The 16,713-nt window shown below is 49.7% G+C and overlaps 1 protein-coding gene across 3 annotated transcripts in view; it reads left to right on the top strand.

Moving 5' to 3' along the window:
* The first annotated feature begins 7,586 nt into the window (after nucleotides 1-7,586).
* Serhl2 (serine hydrolase like 2) overlaps nucleotides 7,587-16,713 on the top strand; it is a 29,704-nt gene continuing 20,577 nt past the window's right edge. The window contains exons 1-2 of one of the 3 annotated variants that reach the window (XM_085831988.1): nucleotides 7,587-8,456; nucleotides 9,637-9,834. In XM_085831988.1, coding sequence (XP_085688114.1) covers nucleotides 9,687-9,834 — 148 coding nt within the window. In that variant the 5' untranslated portion in view covers nucleotides 7,587-8,456; nucleotides 9,637-9,686. Of the gene's footprint in view, nucleotides 8,457-9,636; nucleotides 9,835-16,552; nucleotides 16,703-16,713 lie in introns of those variants that run through there. The other 2 variants (XM_085831987.1, XM_021183211.2) reach the window with 2 other exon arrangements.

Genomic DNA, 16,713 nt, shown 5'->3' with positions numbered 1-16,713 from the left:
TCCAGCTCTGACAGTTCCCCACGACTGCAGACTGAATGGGTCTTCTCCAAAATCCACTTATTTATGGACTGCTGGGATCGATTAGTGGCCTAATGACCTGAGTTTGATCCATGGCGCCCAGCTGCTGGGAAGAGAGACGGAACTCTTGAAAGTTGCCCTCTGACCCTTCCCCCACAGAGAGGGGGGGAGGGGGCGGGAGAAAGAGAGAGTAATTAACAAATATAAAAATAATTAGCTGGGCGGTCGTTGCACATGCCTTTAATCCCAGCACTCGGGAGGCAGAGGCAGGGGGATTTCTGAGTCCAAGGCCAGCCGGGTCTACAGAGTGAGTTCTAGGACAGCCAGGGCTACACAGAGAAACCCTGTCTCAATAAATAAATAAATAAATAAATAAATAAACAAACAAATAAATACGTGCTTATTTGTAGTGTGTGTGTGTGTGTGTGTGTAGATGGTAAAGCATCTCTCACATGGTAAGCAAATACTTTACCACTGAGCTATGTCCCTAGCCCCCCACAAAATTCATGTTAGAGCCCTAGCCCCTCTCGCATGATGGGATAAGGAGTAGCAGGAACTATGGAGGACTGAACTCAGAAGAGGTCATAAGGAGGAAGCATCAGTGATCCAGTCCATGTCCTAATATGAAGAGAAATGGGAGACTCCCTCCTGCCCATCCTCCCAGCCCCTCTCCTCCACCGATGATGGTCCAAAAAGCCACTTAGGAGGCAAAGGCAGGAGGATCTCTGAGTTAAGGCCAGCCTGGTCTACAGAGTGAGTTCCAGGACAGCCAGGGCTACACAGAGAAGCCCTATCTCAGGAAAACAAACAAGCAGCCACCCTAACACCCTAATTTGTGTGTTCTTACCACACACAAACTTGCCAGCACTTGATCTTCAACTTTCCCAACTCTGAGACCAGGAGAGTTAACTGCCCTGCTCTGTCCACAATACACCATTGCAGCAGCTGGGCAGAGCAGACCCCTGTGGCCCTCAGCATTCCTTGGCTTGTGGCAGCATCACTGATCCCTGCCTTCCTCTTTCAGTGGCCTCTCGGCCACCATGTCTGTATCAAAAGCTCCCTCGTGTGACAGAGTCAGACTTGTGACAGAGTCAGACTTAAGGACCACCGGCCAATCCACTGCAACATTGTCTGAGCCTTGCTACAGTTGCAGAGATCCTATTATTTCTAAATCAGGTTGCACTCTCGAGACAGATGAGGCAAGGGATGCTGACCAGCCCAGTACCTTCATTTCCAGATGCATGCTCGTGGGCAAGATTTCCCCAGACTACCTGAGCCCCAACCCCTACCTCCTCATCTGCCCTTACCTCCTCATCCTCTACCACCTCAGCTACCCATAGCCCCTCACCCACTCCTACCACCTCAGCTACCCATACCTTCTCACTCACCCACCCCTACCCCCTCATCCACCTCTACACCTTCACCTACCCATCATCCATCCCTACCTCCTCTCTCACCCCTCCTCCTCACCCACTCCTACCTCCTCATCCACTCCTGCCTGTCACCTACCCCTATCTCCCTACCCATTCCTACCTCCTTACCCACCCCTACCCCTTCACCCACCCCTACCCCTTCACCCACCCCTACCTTCTCACCTACCCTTACACCGTCACCCATTCCTACCATCTCACCCACCCCTACCTTTTCACCCATCCTTACACCCTCACCCATTCCTACCATCTCACCCAGCCCTACCTTCTCATCCACCCCTATCTTCTCATTCACCCTTACACCCTCACCCATCCCTTCCTTCTCAACCACCCCTACCTTCTCACCCACCCCTATCCCTCCATCCACCCCTTGCTTCTGAGCTTCCCTAGCAAACAAAGCTACTTGCTCAGAACTGCTTCTCTTAGCTGTGGCTCTGCACATAGGCAGCCCCTCCCCCCAGACTTTGATAGCACTAAATTATTTTTATCAATTCATCCTGCAGCCCAAGTTTCAGAGATGATCAAATGCAGTTACCATCCCGCAGATACGCCTCTTCAGCCTGCTTCTCACGGCAAAGTACTTATCTTAAGAAAATCTAGGGAGAATCTGCATTTATCCGGAGAATAATTGAAATACTCTGCCAGGGTCTCTCTCCCAAATGTCTCTGCTTGTCCCAGGGGGGCCTGCCTGACTTTCATTGCAACACAATGAAACGAGGCTTGGGGCAGAGGAAGGACACTGGCTCTGTGTGCAGCTTGTGCTGCCTGAGGTTGGAGGCTGCCCCAGTGGACACTCAGTGCTGTAGCCATTCATGCAGGCGCTCTCAGATTCCCCAGGAGGCACCAACCTCCTCCACACCTGTAGTCCCAGGCAGAGCGGACTGATCTCTGAGAGTTTACAGCCAGCCTGGTCTATATAGAGAGTTCCAGGTTACCAAGGCTACACAGAGAGAGAGACAGAGAGAGAGACAGAGAGAGAGACAGAGATAGAGAGACAGAACAAGAGTACTCGCGCATGTGTGCACGCCCGCGCGCACACACACACACACACACACACACACACACACACGCGCGCACAAGCGCGCGCGAACATATACACACACTGGCTCTTACTTGAAACCACACTGGGGACATTCTCTGTTCCAGAAAGACAATGGAATACATTAGCAATGTCTTGTTTCCTTTTGCTCTGCCAAGCAAAAGCGTGGAAACCTCTGGGGAATTCACTTGACAAACTAAGAACAGGAGGTCTGGGTCTGCATCATTACCACAAGTGTGCTGTTCCAGTGGCTCCTGTGCCTGGGGAGGCGTGGCTGTGTGGAACTGTGCGAGTGCGGTTCTCACGGGTGAGGGTGGGAGTGGGCGGTGTGGGAGATGGCACAGTGGTTCCAGGCAGTGACTTCCTCCCCTCTCCGTACTGGGGATGTGTCTGTTAGTCCCTTTGAAGCAGACACCCTCAGGAGGATGGTAAGACTGCAAGGCATGATGAGCCTGTCCCTTCTCCTAGCTGGCCTTGAGTCTCTCCTGCTTTTTTGTCACACAGCTCAGGTGTCTTCACTAGTGTGGAGGACTAGTGCAGCTTCCAGCACGGTGACCCTGAGGGAGCACCTAGCTCTCGTGCAAGGCCAACGAGATGGCTCAGGGGGTAAAAGTGCTTGCTGTGCAAACGTGACAGTCTGAGTTCGAAACCTGTAGTGGAAGGAGAAGACTGACACCCAGAGGTTATCATCTATTTCCACATGTGTTCTCTCCCTCGCCCCCTCACACATGCCCTTCTTCTTTTTTTAAAGAGGGTTTTTTTGTTTTGTTTTGTTTTTTTATTTATTATACATAAGCACACTGTAGCTGTCTTCAGACACTCCAGAAGAGGGCGCCAGATCTCGTTACGGATGTGAGCCACCATGTGGTTGCTGGGATTTGAACTCTGGACCTTTGGAAGAGCAGTCGGGTGCTCTTACCCACTGAGCCATCTCACCAGCCCTAAAAAGGGTTTAAAAAAAAAAAAGATTTATTTATTTTATGTATATGAGTACACTGCAGCTGTCAGACACACCAGAAGAGGGCATCAGATCCCATTACAGATGGTTGTGAGCCACCATGTGGGTGCTGGGAATTGAACTGGAGCCCTTTACAAGAGCAATAGACACTCTTAATTGCTGAGCCATCTGTCCCCAGCAGCTTTATACTCTAGTGATTATTTTTGTTATTTTTAAATTGTGTGTGTGTGTGTGTGTGTGTCTGTGTCTGTGTTGGTTAATATGCACACGCATCCAGATGCTGGAGAGAGGCATCAGGTCTCCTGGAGTTGGAATTACAGAGATTCTGATCCACCGTGCGGGTCCTGGGAACTAAACCCAAGCAAGAACAGGGAGTGCTCTTAAACATCTAACCATCTCTCCACCTGCTAATTTTAGAAAAAAAAAAATTTAAAGGAGGACAAGGGGTTTGGTTCCATTGCTTAGGGGACAGAACTGTCTTTTACTGACACAGGGAACCTGAGAGGTTGGCAGGCCTGGGGACAAACAGGTCTGTGGACTGGGGTGTGTCAAGTCTGAGGAGTGGTGTCAGTGAGAGTGTTGGAAGAGTTGCTGGATACATGGATGGGTTCAGGCTGAAGCCAGCAATGAAGCCACAGGAGTTACTGGGCATTGGTGCTGATCAAAAGCTATAAGAAAGCACTTCTTCTAAAGAAAGGGCAACATTCTAAAGTTAGTTCCAGTTAACTTAGAAATGTTAATATCACTCCCAAAACAAGGTGGCAAAGATCTCCACTAGGAGTTTACAGAAAATCCAGCCTCTTTCCTCTGCCTGACGCTGCCGAGGTCACACTTGTGAGGTCTGTCCTCAGCAAGCAGCTAACAAGCACTATGTCACTTCTTAGCTGCTGCTTGCTTTTGCCAGCATCTCCTCTCCCAAAGCCAAAGACAAGAAGAAGATATTAAACAGGGTGGTCATCGAGGCGGGTGATGACAAGCTCACCAAGGTCGGCAAGAACTGAATGGAAAAAGACACCGAGAATATCATCTCCCAGGGTGCTGGCAAGCTCACCAGTGTGCCGGTAGGTGGGGCTGTAGCTGTTTCTACTGCCCCTGGCTCTGCAGCGCCTCCCGCTGGCTCTGCCTGCCCCGCCCCCATCCCACAGGCCCCACCCCCAACCACTGCAGCAGAGAATGATGGCATGGGATACAGCTTGCTTGATTAAATTCCTGCTCCTCTGCAAATAAAGCTTGCTTGCTTGGTTTGTTTGTTTGTTTGTTTGTTTGTTTTTAAAGACAAGGTTTCTCTGTGTAGCCCCGACTATCCTGGAACTCATTCTGTAGACCAGACTGACCTTGGATTCAGAGATCCGCCTGCCTCTGCCTCCTGAGTTCTGGGATTAAAGGTGTGAGCCACCCCACTCCCCTCCTTCCCCTTCCCCCTCACCTAAATCAAGTATTTTATGCTTAAAAAAACAAACAAACAAACAAACAAAAAACTCCAAAAAAACAAAAAAACAAAACAAAACAAAAAAACCAGCTTTTATGCTTGCTGCCTCGTACAGCTTAGGATGGAACCTGGGGCCTCGTGCCTGCTGAGCAGTGGTTCTCCCTCTGCACCCCAAACCAGCCCCAGCTATTCTGGAGGAAAATGCCGTGCACAAGCTGTTATGAGCAGAAAGCTCTTTCAGCTCTTGATCCAGTTTCTTGCTCTTGAACCTATTCTTATCAGCGTTTCCCAAGTGTGGAAGACAGAGGCAGACAGGTCCCAGCCGCCCAGGCTACAGAGAGACAAGAAGAGCCCCAGAACCAAAAGAGCAGTCAATGGTTTAGTTACTTCTATGTGATAAAAAGACCCTGAGAAAAGTGACTTCAAGGAGAGTTATTTTCGCTCACAGCTCCAGAGGGATGCTGTTTGGCAGAGCGGGTAAGGCAAGGGGACTACAAGAAGAGGCTATATGGTTACATTGTATCTACTCAGAAAATAGCGAATGTATCAGCTGCCTTTCTCCAGCTATACTATCCAGCATCCCAGCCAGAGACTACTGCCACCCACGCTGGGCAGAGCTTCCTACCTCAATTAAAGCAATCACGATAATCTCTCCCCGGAATGCCCAGAGACCTGTCCCCCAAGAAGCTCCATGTTCTGTCAGGTTGTCAACTGGCACTCACCATACACTGGGCAGCCCCGAAACACTGTTGGGAGCAGGTGTATCTGTGATATAGATTCCACACAGAAAAGGAAGTGGTGTCAGGTCTTCTTAGCTTCAGTCTGCTTTCTTGAAACATGGTCTTGGGGCTGGAGAGATGGCTCAGTGGTTAAGAGCACTGAGTACTCTTTCAAAGGTCCTGAGTTCAAGTCCCAACAACCACATGGTGGCTCACAACCATCAGTAAGGAGATCTGACTTCTGGAGTGTCTGAAGACAGCTACAGTATACTTATATATAATAATTTTTTTTTTAAAGGAAAGAGGGGCTGTGGTGGCGCATGCCTTTAATCCTAGCACTTGGGAGGCAGAGGCAGGTGGATTTCTGAGTTCGAGGCCAGCCTGGTCTACAGAGTGAGTTCCAAGACAGCCAGGGCTACACAGAGAAACCCTGTCTCAAAAAAAAAAAAAAGAAAAGAAAAGAAAGAAATAAAAAAGGAAAGAAACAAAGCCTTGGCTAGCCTGGAGGTGACTATGTAGACCAGGCTGGTCTTGAACTCATAGAGATCCGCCTGTTTCTAGCTCTCCTGGTATCAAAGGTGTACACCACCACACCAGTTTTTTTTTTTTCCCCTGTCCTTTTTGTTGTTGTTGTTTTCAAGACAGGGTTTCTCTGTGTATCTCTGGCCATCCTGGAACTCACTCTGTAGACCAGGCTGGCCTTGAACTCAGAAATCCGCCTGTCTCTGCCTCCCAAATGCTGGGATTAAAGGCATGTACCTTCACTACCAAGCATACTTCTTTTTTCTAAGACAGGGTCTAGCTCAGGCTGGAATAAACACACACACACACACACACACACACACATACATGAATAAGATGCTGAAGGTAGTAATAACGTGATATTGGTGCTTATTGGGGGAGGCTAGTTTTGGGGGTTTGCTTGTTGAAGGTGTGGTTGGCATGTCTGAGGTTTTCCCGCAGTGGTAACTGACTGTTGCTGGGCTCCTCCACCCAGGATAGACTTTGCTCCTGGTTCCACTTCCCTTGTGCAGCTCTATCCATTCTGTGGACTGCCAGCCAGAACCCCTCTCCCCAGAGCCTAAGAGGTGGGCTGTCACTCTGGGAGAGGGTAATGCGACATTCATGCTTCTCCAGCCTCCTTTGCCAGTGGCGTGGAGAGGAACTCCACTCTGGGGCAGAGAAGATAGAAATCATGGGAGGCCCTGGTGGTCTGGGTTACCACCATGTGTCCACCCTCGGAAGCTCCAACTGTCTTCACTAACACCAAATACCATTGATAGGTAATTTATAATAAATAGTTTCTTTCCTTGTTGTAGGAGCTGGGACCAGTGAGCTGAAGGGCAGCCTGTGGGGAGGACGTCTTCCTGAGTTACAGAGGAGGCCAGAGCAGATGTGCCCAAAGTCCTTTGATCAGTAGCCACTTTCTCCGTAACCAGTCCAAACTCCTCCCACAACACAGATCCAGCTGGGTGCAGTGGTACACACACCTTTGATCACAGTGTTGGAAAAGTAGAGGGGTAGGAGGTAGGTGGAACTCTTGACTTCAAGGCCAGCCTGGTCTACAGAGAGGGTTCCAGAGTTACACGGTGAGACTGTCTCAGTCTCAGAGAGAGAGAGAGAGAGAAAGGAAGGAAGGGAGGGAGGGAGAGAAAGAGAGAAAGAAAGAAACAGAGAGCGAAAAGACAGACAGGCTGGAGAGATGGCTCAGGGATTAAGAACAAGTATTGTTTTTTCCAGGGCACCCACATCAGTCCCTGGCACCCACTTGATTCAGTTCCTAGCACTCACTTGGCTGCTGAGAAACCAGTACCACAGGATCCTGGCTTCTGGCCTCCACAGGCGCTGACACTCCCATGCACACTGCCCCGCCCCGCCCCGCCCCGCCCCCCAGTATGCATAATTAATTTTTTTTAAGCACTAATCGGTTCATAAAGGCCTGCCTTACCACCTGTCTGGCTTCAACAGTTTGATTCTGCAGCCCACAGGTCCACACCAGATGCCAGAGCCAGGGCTTAAAAACAAAACCTGTTCCTTAGATTCTCTGACCCCAAGGGGTCCATAAACCGCGATCATCTGGAAAACCTCACCCATACTCTTTCCCGGTGTAATTTATTCATGTAGAGAAAGCAGAGGCCCTCACAGCCTTTCTCTCCAAATGAAGGCAAAACCACCAGGCTGGAAGACACTGGGTAAGCAAATAGCAGCTAAAAGGGACAGGCCCTCTCAGGGGACAGGCCCTGAGGTCTCTCCCGCAAGCAGTCGGATTGATAAACTTGAGGATACTGTGAAGCGACCCGCAGACGCCCCAGCCTCTCACCACTTGTCAAAGCCAGCAGGGGACCGCGCTCACTGGGAAGCGACGGACTCACCTCTGCCTTCTAAATGACAGCAGAGAGCCGGGGGATGCAATATGTTTCTGGGGCTCATCTGAGGACCTCTGAGCATCTGTGCCGCCTTCAGCCCGAGGCCTTTCCAGGCTCTACACGGGAGCTGGCTGTGCGCGCGCGCAAGGAAGCAGAAAGCCAGGTGACAGGTGGAGACACTTGAGCATCTGCTGTGTTAATGCCCGCAGGGATCGCTAACTGCGGATCTGAGCAACAGTCCCTCTCGGAGGGCCCCACAGATAGGTAGGGGTTCTCGCATTTCAGCCCCAGTACCACGGAGTACCACGGAGCTGGGGGCAGCCGGGGCAGCTTGACCTGTTCCGGTGTTTCTAAGCTGAAGGTCTTCCCTCAAGCTGCCTTTCTTTGGTAAAGGTTCATTTATCCAGGACCAAAAAGCGCACCATTCCTGGTGAAGTTAGACCTCCGGATTTTATTTCTTCGGCCCTCCCGGAGCAACTCTCTGCCTTAGGTCTGAGGTAGGTTCAGCTCTCTGCGTCTGTGAGATGGGCATGGGGAAGCCTTTTGGGCTCCTTGGAGGCAGAGGACGATGCAGATCTGGGTGCACACAGCCGGTGTTCTCCACCTTCACAGGCTGCAGGGAGCTTTGAAGCTAGAGTCACCCTTCTGTGTTGTCCTGGGCCAAGGGTAAGGGCTGGGTCTTTGTACCACTGTACCTGCTGGCCATTGCTGAGCCTTCCAGAGCATGACAGCTCCCTACAGTGATGGGCAATTCCCCGCGGAGGCTCCCTAAGCGGGGAGCCTTTCTTCAGCTGAAGGAACAGTCCATGGGTTCCCTGTGGGCCCTGAACCCAGCTGTTCCATGTTCTGCCCTCTGAACGTCACTCGACTTAGTTTCCCTTTGCCATGTAGCCTATAAAAGTAAGGGTCACCCCACAGCTTCTTTTTAAAGAGGGGGAGTGGGAGAGTTTTTTTTTTTTTTTTTCTTCAGACAGGCTAAGACTGGAATACAAAACTTAACTCTTCACTCCTGGGACAGAGACTTTGATCCAAAGGTCAGGTAGCCAACATTGGTGACTGGTGTGGTCTGGTGAGAGTCACAAAATATAAGTGTGGCTCTTTGGGACCCACTCTTGTGACTATGTGGATGGGAAGGGACAGTGTATACACACACACACACACACACACACGAGGAACTTCTGTGAGTTAAGCACACACATCGAAGGTGTGTATTCCATAGGTAACAACATCCAAAAAAAAGAAAGAAAAAAAAAAAACAGTTCAGCTTCCAGGCTGAAGAAATACCATATGCCCAGGCACAGGAGTGTGAAAGGGTCCAACGTGTTTGGAGCAGTCATACATTTTTATTCATTCAACAAATATTTACTGAGCACCTGTTACATTCCAGGCGTGATCTCAGGCTGGAGGCACAACTGTGAAGAAAACACAGCCCCTGCCCTGGGAGAGCTGACATTCAAAAGACAGGCAACTAGCGAACAGGTGGCAACCACATGGCCATAAGGAGCCCCTTAGATACCCAGAAAGCCTTGAGAAGAGAGGCGTCTATATGGCTGGTTAGGGCCAGCGTTGCCAAACCCACAAGGTCAGGGAAGTTGGTCTGAGGCAGGAGCATTTGAGCAAGGGACTGCGGAGGCCTGACAGGCTTCCACAGGTTCTTAACAGCAGGCCTTTCTATAGATGTAGGTGGTAAACAATTCTGGAGCCAGCTGGCAGCCTCCTTCTCTGGGATGAGACACAGATGTGGCGAGTCAGGGCCAGAATCACCTCACCCGTCTTATAATGTGCTCCAAGCTTCCAAAGGAAGGATGAAACCACACCCATCGCAGGCCACACCCATCGCAGGCCACACCCGCCGCAGGAACTGCGAAGTGGCAGGTAACAAGGAGTGTGGGACCAGGGAGTGAACTCCAGCAGCCATGCCTGAGTTGGGCCCTCGGGGAGGAAATTGCAGGGGTGTGGTCTAAGTGGCACTTTTTCCAAACAGGATTGGAAACGGTTTCTCAGTGTAGCCCTGGCTGTCCTGGAACTCACTCTGTGGACCAGGCTGGTCTCGAACTCAGAAGTCCGCCGGCCTCTGTCTCCCAAGTGCTGGGATTAAAGGCCTGCACCCACTGCCTGGCTCCTTTTTTTTTTTTTTTTTTTTTTTATGTGAGTAGTACATTGTCACTGTCTTCAGACACACTAGAAGATGGCATTGGATCCCATTATGGATGGTTGTAAGCCACCATGTGGGTGCTGGGAATTGAACTCAAGACCTCTGGAAGAGCAGTCAGTGCTCTTAACCACTGAGCCATCTCTCCAGCCCCCACATTGCATCTTTCTAACAATGTATAACAGCCAACTCTCTTACCTCTGTCAATATCTTATCTCTTTTATAAGACGACTAACCAGTCCCTGATGTACTCCAAAATACTGCTTGCTTTCATTGGACAATTGCGGATTTAATCTTTTCTCCTCCAGATCCTCAGATTTAACAATCTCATCCCAGGCTAGCCCTAAATTTAGGTAGACTAGGATGACCTTAAACTTCTGATGTTCTTGCCTTTACTTCCCAGTTGCTAGGATTAGATGTGCCACAATTCCTGTTGTGTGTGGTGTTGAGGACTAAACTCAAGACTTCATGAATACCTAGCAAGAAATCTCCTCATCTATACCCCAGATTCAAATTCCCCCTGCCTTTTACAAAATGTTTCTGATTTTCTGTTTGTTTCTAAATGGTTGGGGTCCAGGAATCACGGCACAAACCACTCAGACACCGGTCTCAGTCAAACAGGGCTGGTTTCTTGAACACACACCCCAAGACTGAGATACCAGGGATGCAGTCCAGACTTGAGAGCTGAACTTTGCCCAGCTAGAATCCTATAGAGGTTTTTAAAGCCTAAATCTACAAAGCATCTGTGCCAAGTTATTTCACCTATCAGGATTTAGGAATAGATTTCCTTAGGAGCAAGTCTCTGTTGTACATTTACCCTGCTCTCATTGGTTGGGATACTCAACCATGGGGATTTGCCTTGACTAATAGTCATAGTTGTTTTTTTTCCTTCCGAGACAGGGTTTCTCTGTGGAGCCCTGGCTGTCCTGGAACTCACTGTAGACCAGGCTGGCCTCGAACTCAGAAATCTGCCTGCCTCTGCCTCCTGAGTGCTGGGATTAAAGGTGTGCGGCCACCACGACCCAGCTTAACATTCATGTCTTAACTTGCCAATCAGGATTTACGCGTCTGTCAACTCGGATGTCCGTTCCCAGGGAGGTAGGTCTTGGGAACATAAACGTTCTTCAACCCCCTACTAGAAATGGAAGTTGTACTCCAAATGCCTTTTTCTCTTGGTGCATGTCTCTCTTATACTGAGATTTACCCCAGGGTCATCTTATAAAGGCAAGAAGCCCTAAAAGCTCATACATAGGTTCAGGAAGTACTGCTGGGTGGTTGGTTCAGGTCCAAGTTGATTGTGGCCAACTATACAAAGCAGTTCACTGACTTCTATTGTGATTGGTTTCCAGGAACACCAAAGCACAGAACGTAACAGAATATACAATCAGCACTGACATGAGAAAGTTTCCCTGTAATATTGGTAATAGTACAAAATGGCTGGCTAGACAGGCAACAGTCACCTGGGCCTTAACACTGAATGGTGGTCCATCAAACATCAGGTAACACCTGTAACTCTATCCAGAACAGCCAACCTCCCTCCTCAGACTTTCTTACCGTTAGGTCTGTGAGAGATGGGGCCGGTTTAATCTTATGAACTTTGCTTTTTAACAATAAAGGGCAGCCAGGCAGTGGTGGCATATGCTTTTAATCCCAGCACTTGGGAGGCAGAGGCAGAGGCAGAGGAAGAGGCAGGCGGATTTCTGAGTTCAAGGCCAGCCTGGTCTACAGAGTTCCAGGACAGCCAGGGCTATACAGAGAAACCCTGTCTGGGAGAGGGGGAAGAAGAGACCAATGTCACTGAGGTGAAATCTTCTGGGAAGTGTTTCCTGAAAGCACTGAGGAGCTGTGTTCCAAGAGGCAGACAAGGAGCCAAGGTTGTGTAACTCCTTCTGGCAGCCGGGCTTGGTAATGTGTAAGAGTCACCCAGGTGGGCTGGTTTTGAAGACATGAAGAGGTCACAGAGAGCAGCTGAGGCTTGGCACTGTGAGAGACCAGGGGAGCCATGGGTGAAGTTGCAGCCTCAGTGGCAGTTGAAGGCCCAGGACTAAAGGGGTCAGGCAAAGGAGTTAAGGCTTGGCATGCTGAAGAGAGCCTATGAGAGGCTATTGGTGAAAATGAAGCAAGAGATCCCCCCAGAAATTTTGGAGATGCTAGTATCACGGGATGGCCACCAAGAACAGCAGCAGCCGTGGAGTGGAGCCAGACAGAGCATTGAAGACAAGCTCTGTGTGCTGCAAAGGGCAGAGCTGGAAAGTGACCCAAGCCCTTTGGAAAAACCCAGTAGATCGTGTGTAGTTCTCAAACATTGGGCATTGAGTTATTTCTACTGTTAGAGTTTGGTTTTGCTTGGTTCAGATTGTGACTGTACCCTGGTTCCTCTCTCGTGTAGGAATTTAATTTTGATTTTTACAGGAGACCATAGCTGAGAGACCTTGAAAGCTTTAGGTCGGGTGGAGCCTTGCTGGAGGAAATGTGACATGGGGTTGGGCTTTGAGGGTTTAGCTTTGCCCTGCTTCCTCTCTTCTCTCCCCTTCTCCTCCCCCCTCTAGCTGCATCCCTCCTTCTATCTCTCTCTCTCCCGACATCTCTGCCCCTATCTCTCTCTCTCCCCCATCTCTTCCCATATCTCCCTCATCTCTCCCTCTCCCTCTCATTCCCCCCTTTTGCATCTTGATGTGTATAAATGAAAATGTGACCAGCCAGCTTCCTGCTGCTTTTCCCACCACACACTCTTTCCCCAGGATGAACTCTGTCCATCTGAAACCATAAGCCAAAAAAAAAAAAACCCTCACCCTCTTCCTTAAGGACTTAGGTCAGGGTATTTTATCACAGCAACAGAACGGGAACTAATACAGAAGTGACTGTGGGCTCAGTGTTAGAAGCAAAGAGTGCCAACTGCTGTGCTCAGCCAGCTGTGCCCTCTCTCTTCCTTGGCCCAGGGAACTGTGCTGTCCATAGCTAAGGTAGGGCTCCCCACCTCAATTAATTTAATCTAGAGAAAAAAAAAAAACCTCACAGACATGCTCAAATGTATAATTCCAACAGAACTCTAAATTCAATCAAGCCTGAATAATAAAGTAAATTTTAATAAATAATAATAATAATAAATAATAGAGTAAAAATTAACCACCCGAGAGCTCTAAGATAACCGACCAGGTAGAGAGAAACATACAGTTCTGTGTTTCTTCTCAACAAACAGTCCCTCAAAATATAACAAGCCTTTTCTGACTAAACCCTGTCTCGATAAACAAACATGAATAAAATTTTTAAAGTTCTCATTTGAATTTTTTTTGAGTTTTGGTTTTTGAGCTAGGATCTTACTCTGTAGCCCTGACTGGCCTGGAACTCACAGAGATCCTCCTGCCTCTGCTTCCTGAGTGCTGGGATTACAAGCATGTGCCTGGTTAAATTTGAGGTTGTTTTGAAACGGTTTTTGCTATGTAGCTCAGGCTGGTTTTGAACTTGAGATCTTCCTGGCTGGGCATCTCAACCTCTGTGGTGGTTTGTATATGCTTGGACCAGGGAGTGGCACTATTAGGAGGTGTGGTCTTATTGGAGTAGGTGTAGTCTTGTTGGAGGAAGTGTGTCACTGGGGGTGGGCTCTGAGACTTTCCTCCTAGCTGCCATGAAGACAGTCTTCTGTTTGCCCTCAGAACAAGATGTAGAACTCTCAGCTCCTCTAGTACCATGCCTGCCTGGATGCTGCCATGCTTCTCCCCACGATAGTGGACTGACTCTCAAAACCTGTAAGCCAGCCCTAGTGAAATGTTTGCTTTATAAGAGTCGCCTTGGTTATGCTGTCTCTTCACAGCAATGGAAACCCTAAGACAACCTCTGAGGTTGTAGACTTGAGCCACCGTACTCGAGGCTCTGGGCTTCATTTCTCTCTGTAAAAATAAACTTAAATTTTGGTATAATTTTAAATTTACAGGAAAAACTGCCAAGAGACTCCAGAATTTCCTTTATACGCTCCCACCCCACCCCCATTCCTGCGCTGTCAGCATCTTTCAAACCATGGGCAGCCAGAAATAAACACTGGTCCACTGCTGTTTGTTCGCTACACTCTGGGTTTATATAGACACCCCAGCTCCTCCTCCCGGGTTCTTTTTCTGCTCCAGAATCCAATCCGGGATCCCATGCTGGGTTTAGTGTCATTTCACAGATTTAGCTAGGAGCTTCCTCTTGCTGATAAAGGGGGGGGACTCCTGGGGAACTCTTGTCTCTCTCAGTTGGGGATGTGCGTGTTTAGTAATCCTTTCCCCTGGATGCTGCTGCTATTCCAATCTGAGGAAGCTTAAGCACAGGGTAGGAACCTAAGACCTTAAAAAACACTCACACATCCTCCCTGCCCTCTTGTTGCTATAGCTTGTGTGAGCCCCTAGGGAGCGAGCCTGGGGCAGCGATTCTCAGCCAATCCAATAGGCAGTCATCGATTGAGTCTCTCCTGTGCACAAGGCCCTCTGGTATGTTAGCGGGGAAACCGTTTTTTTTTTTTTTTTTTAAAGGGCCATATCCTACTTTTTAAGAAGCCAACATGCATTCAGAGAGAGAGAGAGAGACTCTAGAATGGCTAGAGCACGTGGGGGTGAGAGGCAGGTAGCCATGGTGTGAACAGAAACAAGGAGGTGCTTCCACCTGTGAGGGCCGAGAGGGTTTCTAGGGAAGCTGACTTTGAAACCAAACCTTAAAAAGAGGGTAGAATTGTCCAGGATAGAGGTGGAATGGGGGAAAAGGCTCAGAGATATAGACAGCAAGAGTCAGGTGTAGAGAACGGATAGCACAGGAGAGGGAAAAGGGGTCCCTAACACCATCTAATAGACTGGCAGGAGATCAACCCCCCACCCCAGCCCGCAGTGAGAGGCACCCAGATTTTCACACGGGTAAAATAAGAGGTGGGGAAGGGGTTGGTGGCAGCTTGTGGTCGCAGGATAAGCAGGGCAGAATGGAGTCACAGGGATGGAAAGGGAAGAGGTAGATGGAAACGATGGGACACAGATGGATGTGAACATGAGGATGAGGCTGAATGGAGGGACAGTGACTGTAGCCATGGACCAGCAGGACAGACAGGAGCCGGCTGAGGTCATGGCTGCTGAAGGGGCTGGTTGAATCAAGGGAATTTTGAGGTCAAAGGAATGCGAGATGCCAAGCGCAAGTATTGGTAACAACGTGTCACTGGGAAAGATTGGGAAAAGTCCCAGGCTTCCTGGCAGGTGTCTTGTTCCCAGTAGCTCTGAGTGTCTGTGCTCCAACAGAACTCAGTGAAGATCCTTATCTATGGAGAATCAAAGCCTGTTCTCCACAGATAGATACCATTGACCCCCAGCAGTGCGTAAACCAGGCGTGCAACCCCAGTGTTCTGGAGAGGGAGGGAGGCGGCTCAATTCAAGGTCACTCTCAGCTACAGAGTGAGTTTGAACCCTGTCTCCAAAAACCAAAGAATAGAACAAGAAAAGCGTGGTGTGTTCCCAGCTCCTAACCTCTGAGTGAAACCACTCAGAAAAGTCCTGTCACAACCTGGCGGCCTATTTTCCAGCCTCAAATTTCTCTCCACAGTGGCTCTGCCCAGCTTTCCCTCCCTCCCCTTACTACAGCCAGTGACCCTCAGGGTTTGTCCTGTCAGCCCTTTGGGGAACTCACCACACTGATTTCGCTCATTGCCCAGGTCTGTGGTTCACCAGCTACAACAATGATGGGGCATATCTCCCGCTGTTCCAGAGAGCCCACCTGGTAATTTTAAAAGCTCAAGAGGTTCAGATTTCTGCTTTTATTTTTAAAAGGTAGCGCTTGCATGTGTCCATTTTAGGAATGTTTGTGATTGGATTGTTAGGATTAGCTATAGGATGAGTTTTGGTCATTGGAGAGTCCTGCAGTGTATTCCAGGCTGGCCTCCAAAAACCCACAGGCCTTTCCCAGCCTCCTGAATGCACCCCGTGCCCACAGCCTGACTCTGAGTTCTCCGGACTGAAACTGTTTTGAGTCCTTCCTTGCCTGGGGATGGTTTCTGCCAGAGCCCTCACTTTATACATTCATTTATTCATTCAGGCTGTGCAATCAATTATCAAAGCTGGATAGCGCCAGGCACTGCTGAGGGACCGCAGCCACCGTGGGGACACGGTGGGGATGCATGAAACACTGTGAAACAGTCGTTCCACTTCTGTGGGAATCAGAGAGGATCCTCGAGGGAGCTTTCCTCACTGTGGGGCCACCGGGGCCTTGTCTAGCTCGTGGTAATCATGCGGGGCTGCCCAGTTATTGAGCCTGTCAAAGCTTGTCCTCCAGAGACTTCTCTGCTAGCTCTGACACCACCCCACCGTAGCAGCACAGCAATGTGCCAGGAGTTGAGCAGCCCTGAGATCCTCCTGAAAGTCCCCGCCGGCCGCGGGAAGGCGGGGCCTCGGTGGGCGGTGTCGCTTGTAGGGGCGGTGCTGGCGCTAAAACAGGGGCTAAGGAGACGGAAGCCGGTGGGGATGGGAAGGGCCTGGAGGGAAAGTCCTAAGCCGGACGCAAGAGGCGGGGCATCAGCTTCTGAGTCCTTCCAGTTCCTGTGACCTCCTCAGCGAGGAGTGACAGCCTCACGGACCAGAGCAATGGGTGAAAATGTC

The sequence above is a fragment of the Mus caroli genome, unplaced genomic scaffold, assembly GCF_978045245.1.
Source record: "Mus caroli unplaced genomic scaffold, Mus_caroli_1 scaffold_16, whole genome shotgun sequence".
Taxonomy (NCBI): Eukaryota; Metazoa; Chordata; class Mammalia; order Rodentia; family Muridae; genus Mus; species Mus caroli.
This window is presented reverse-complemented; position numbering and strand designations above follow the sequence as displayed.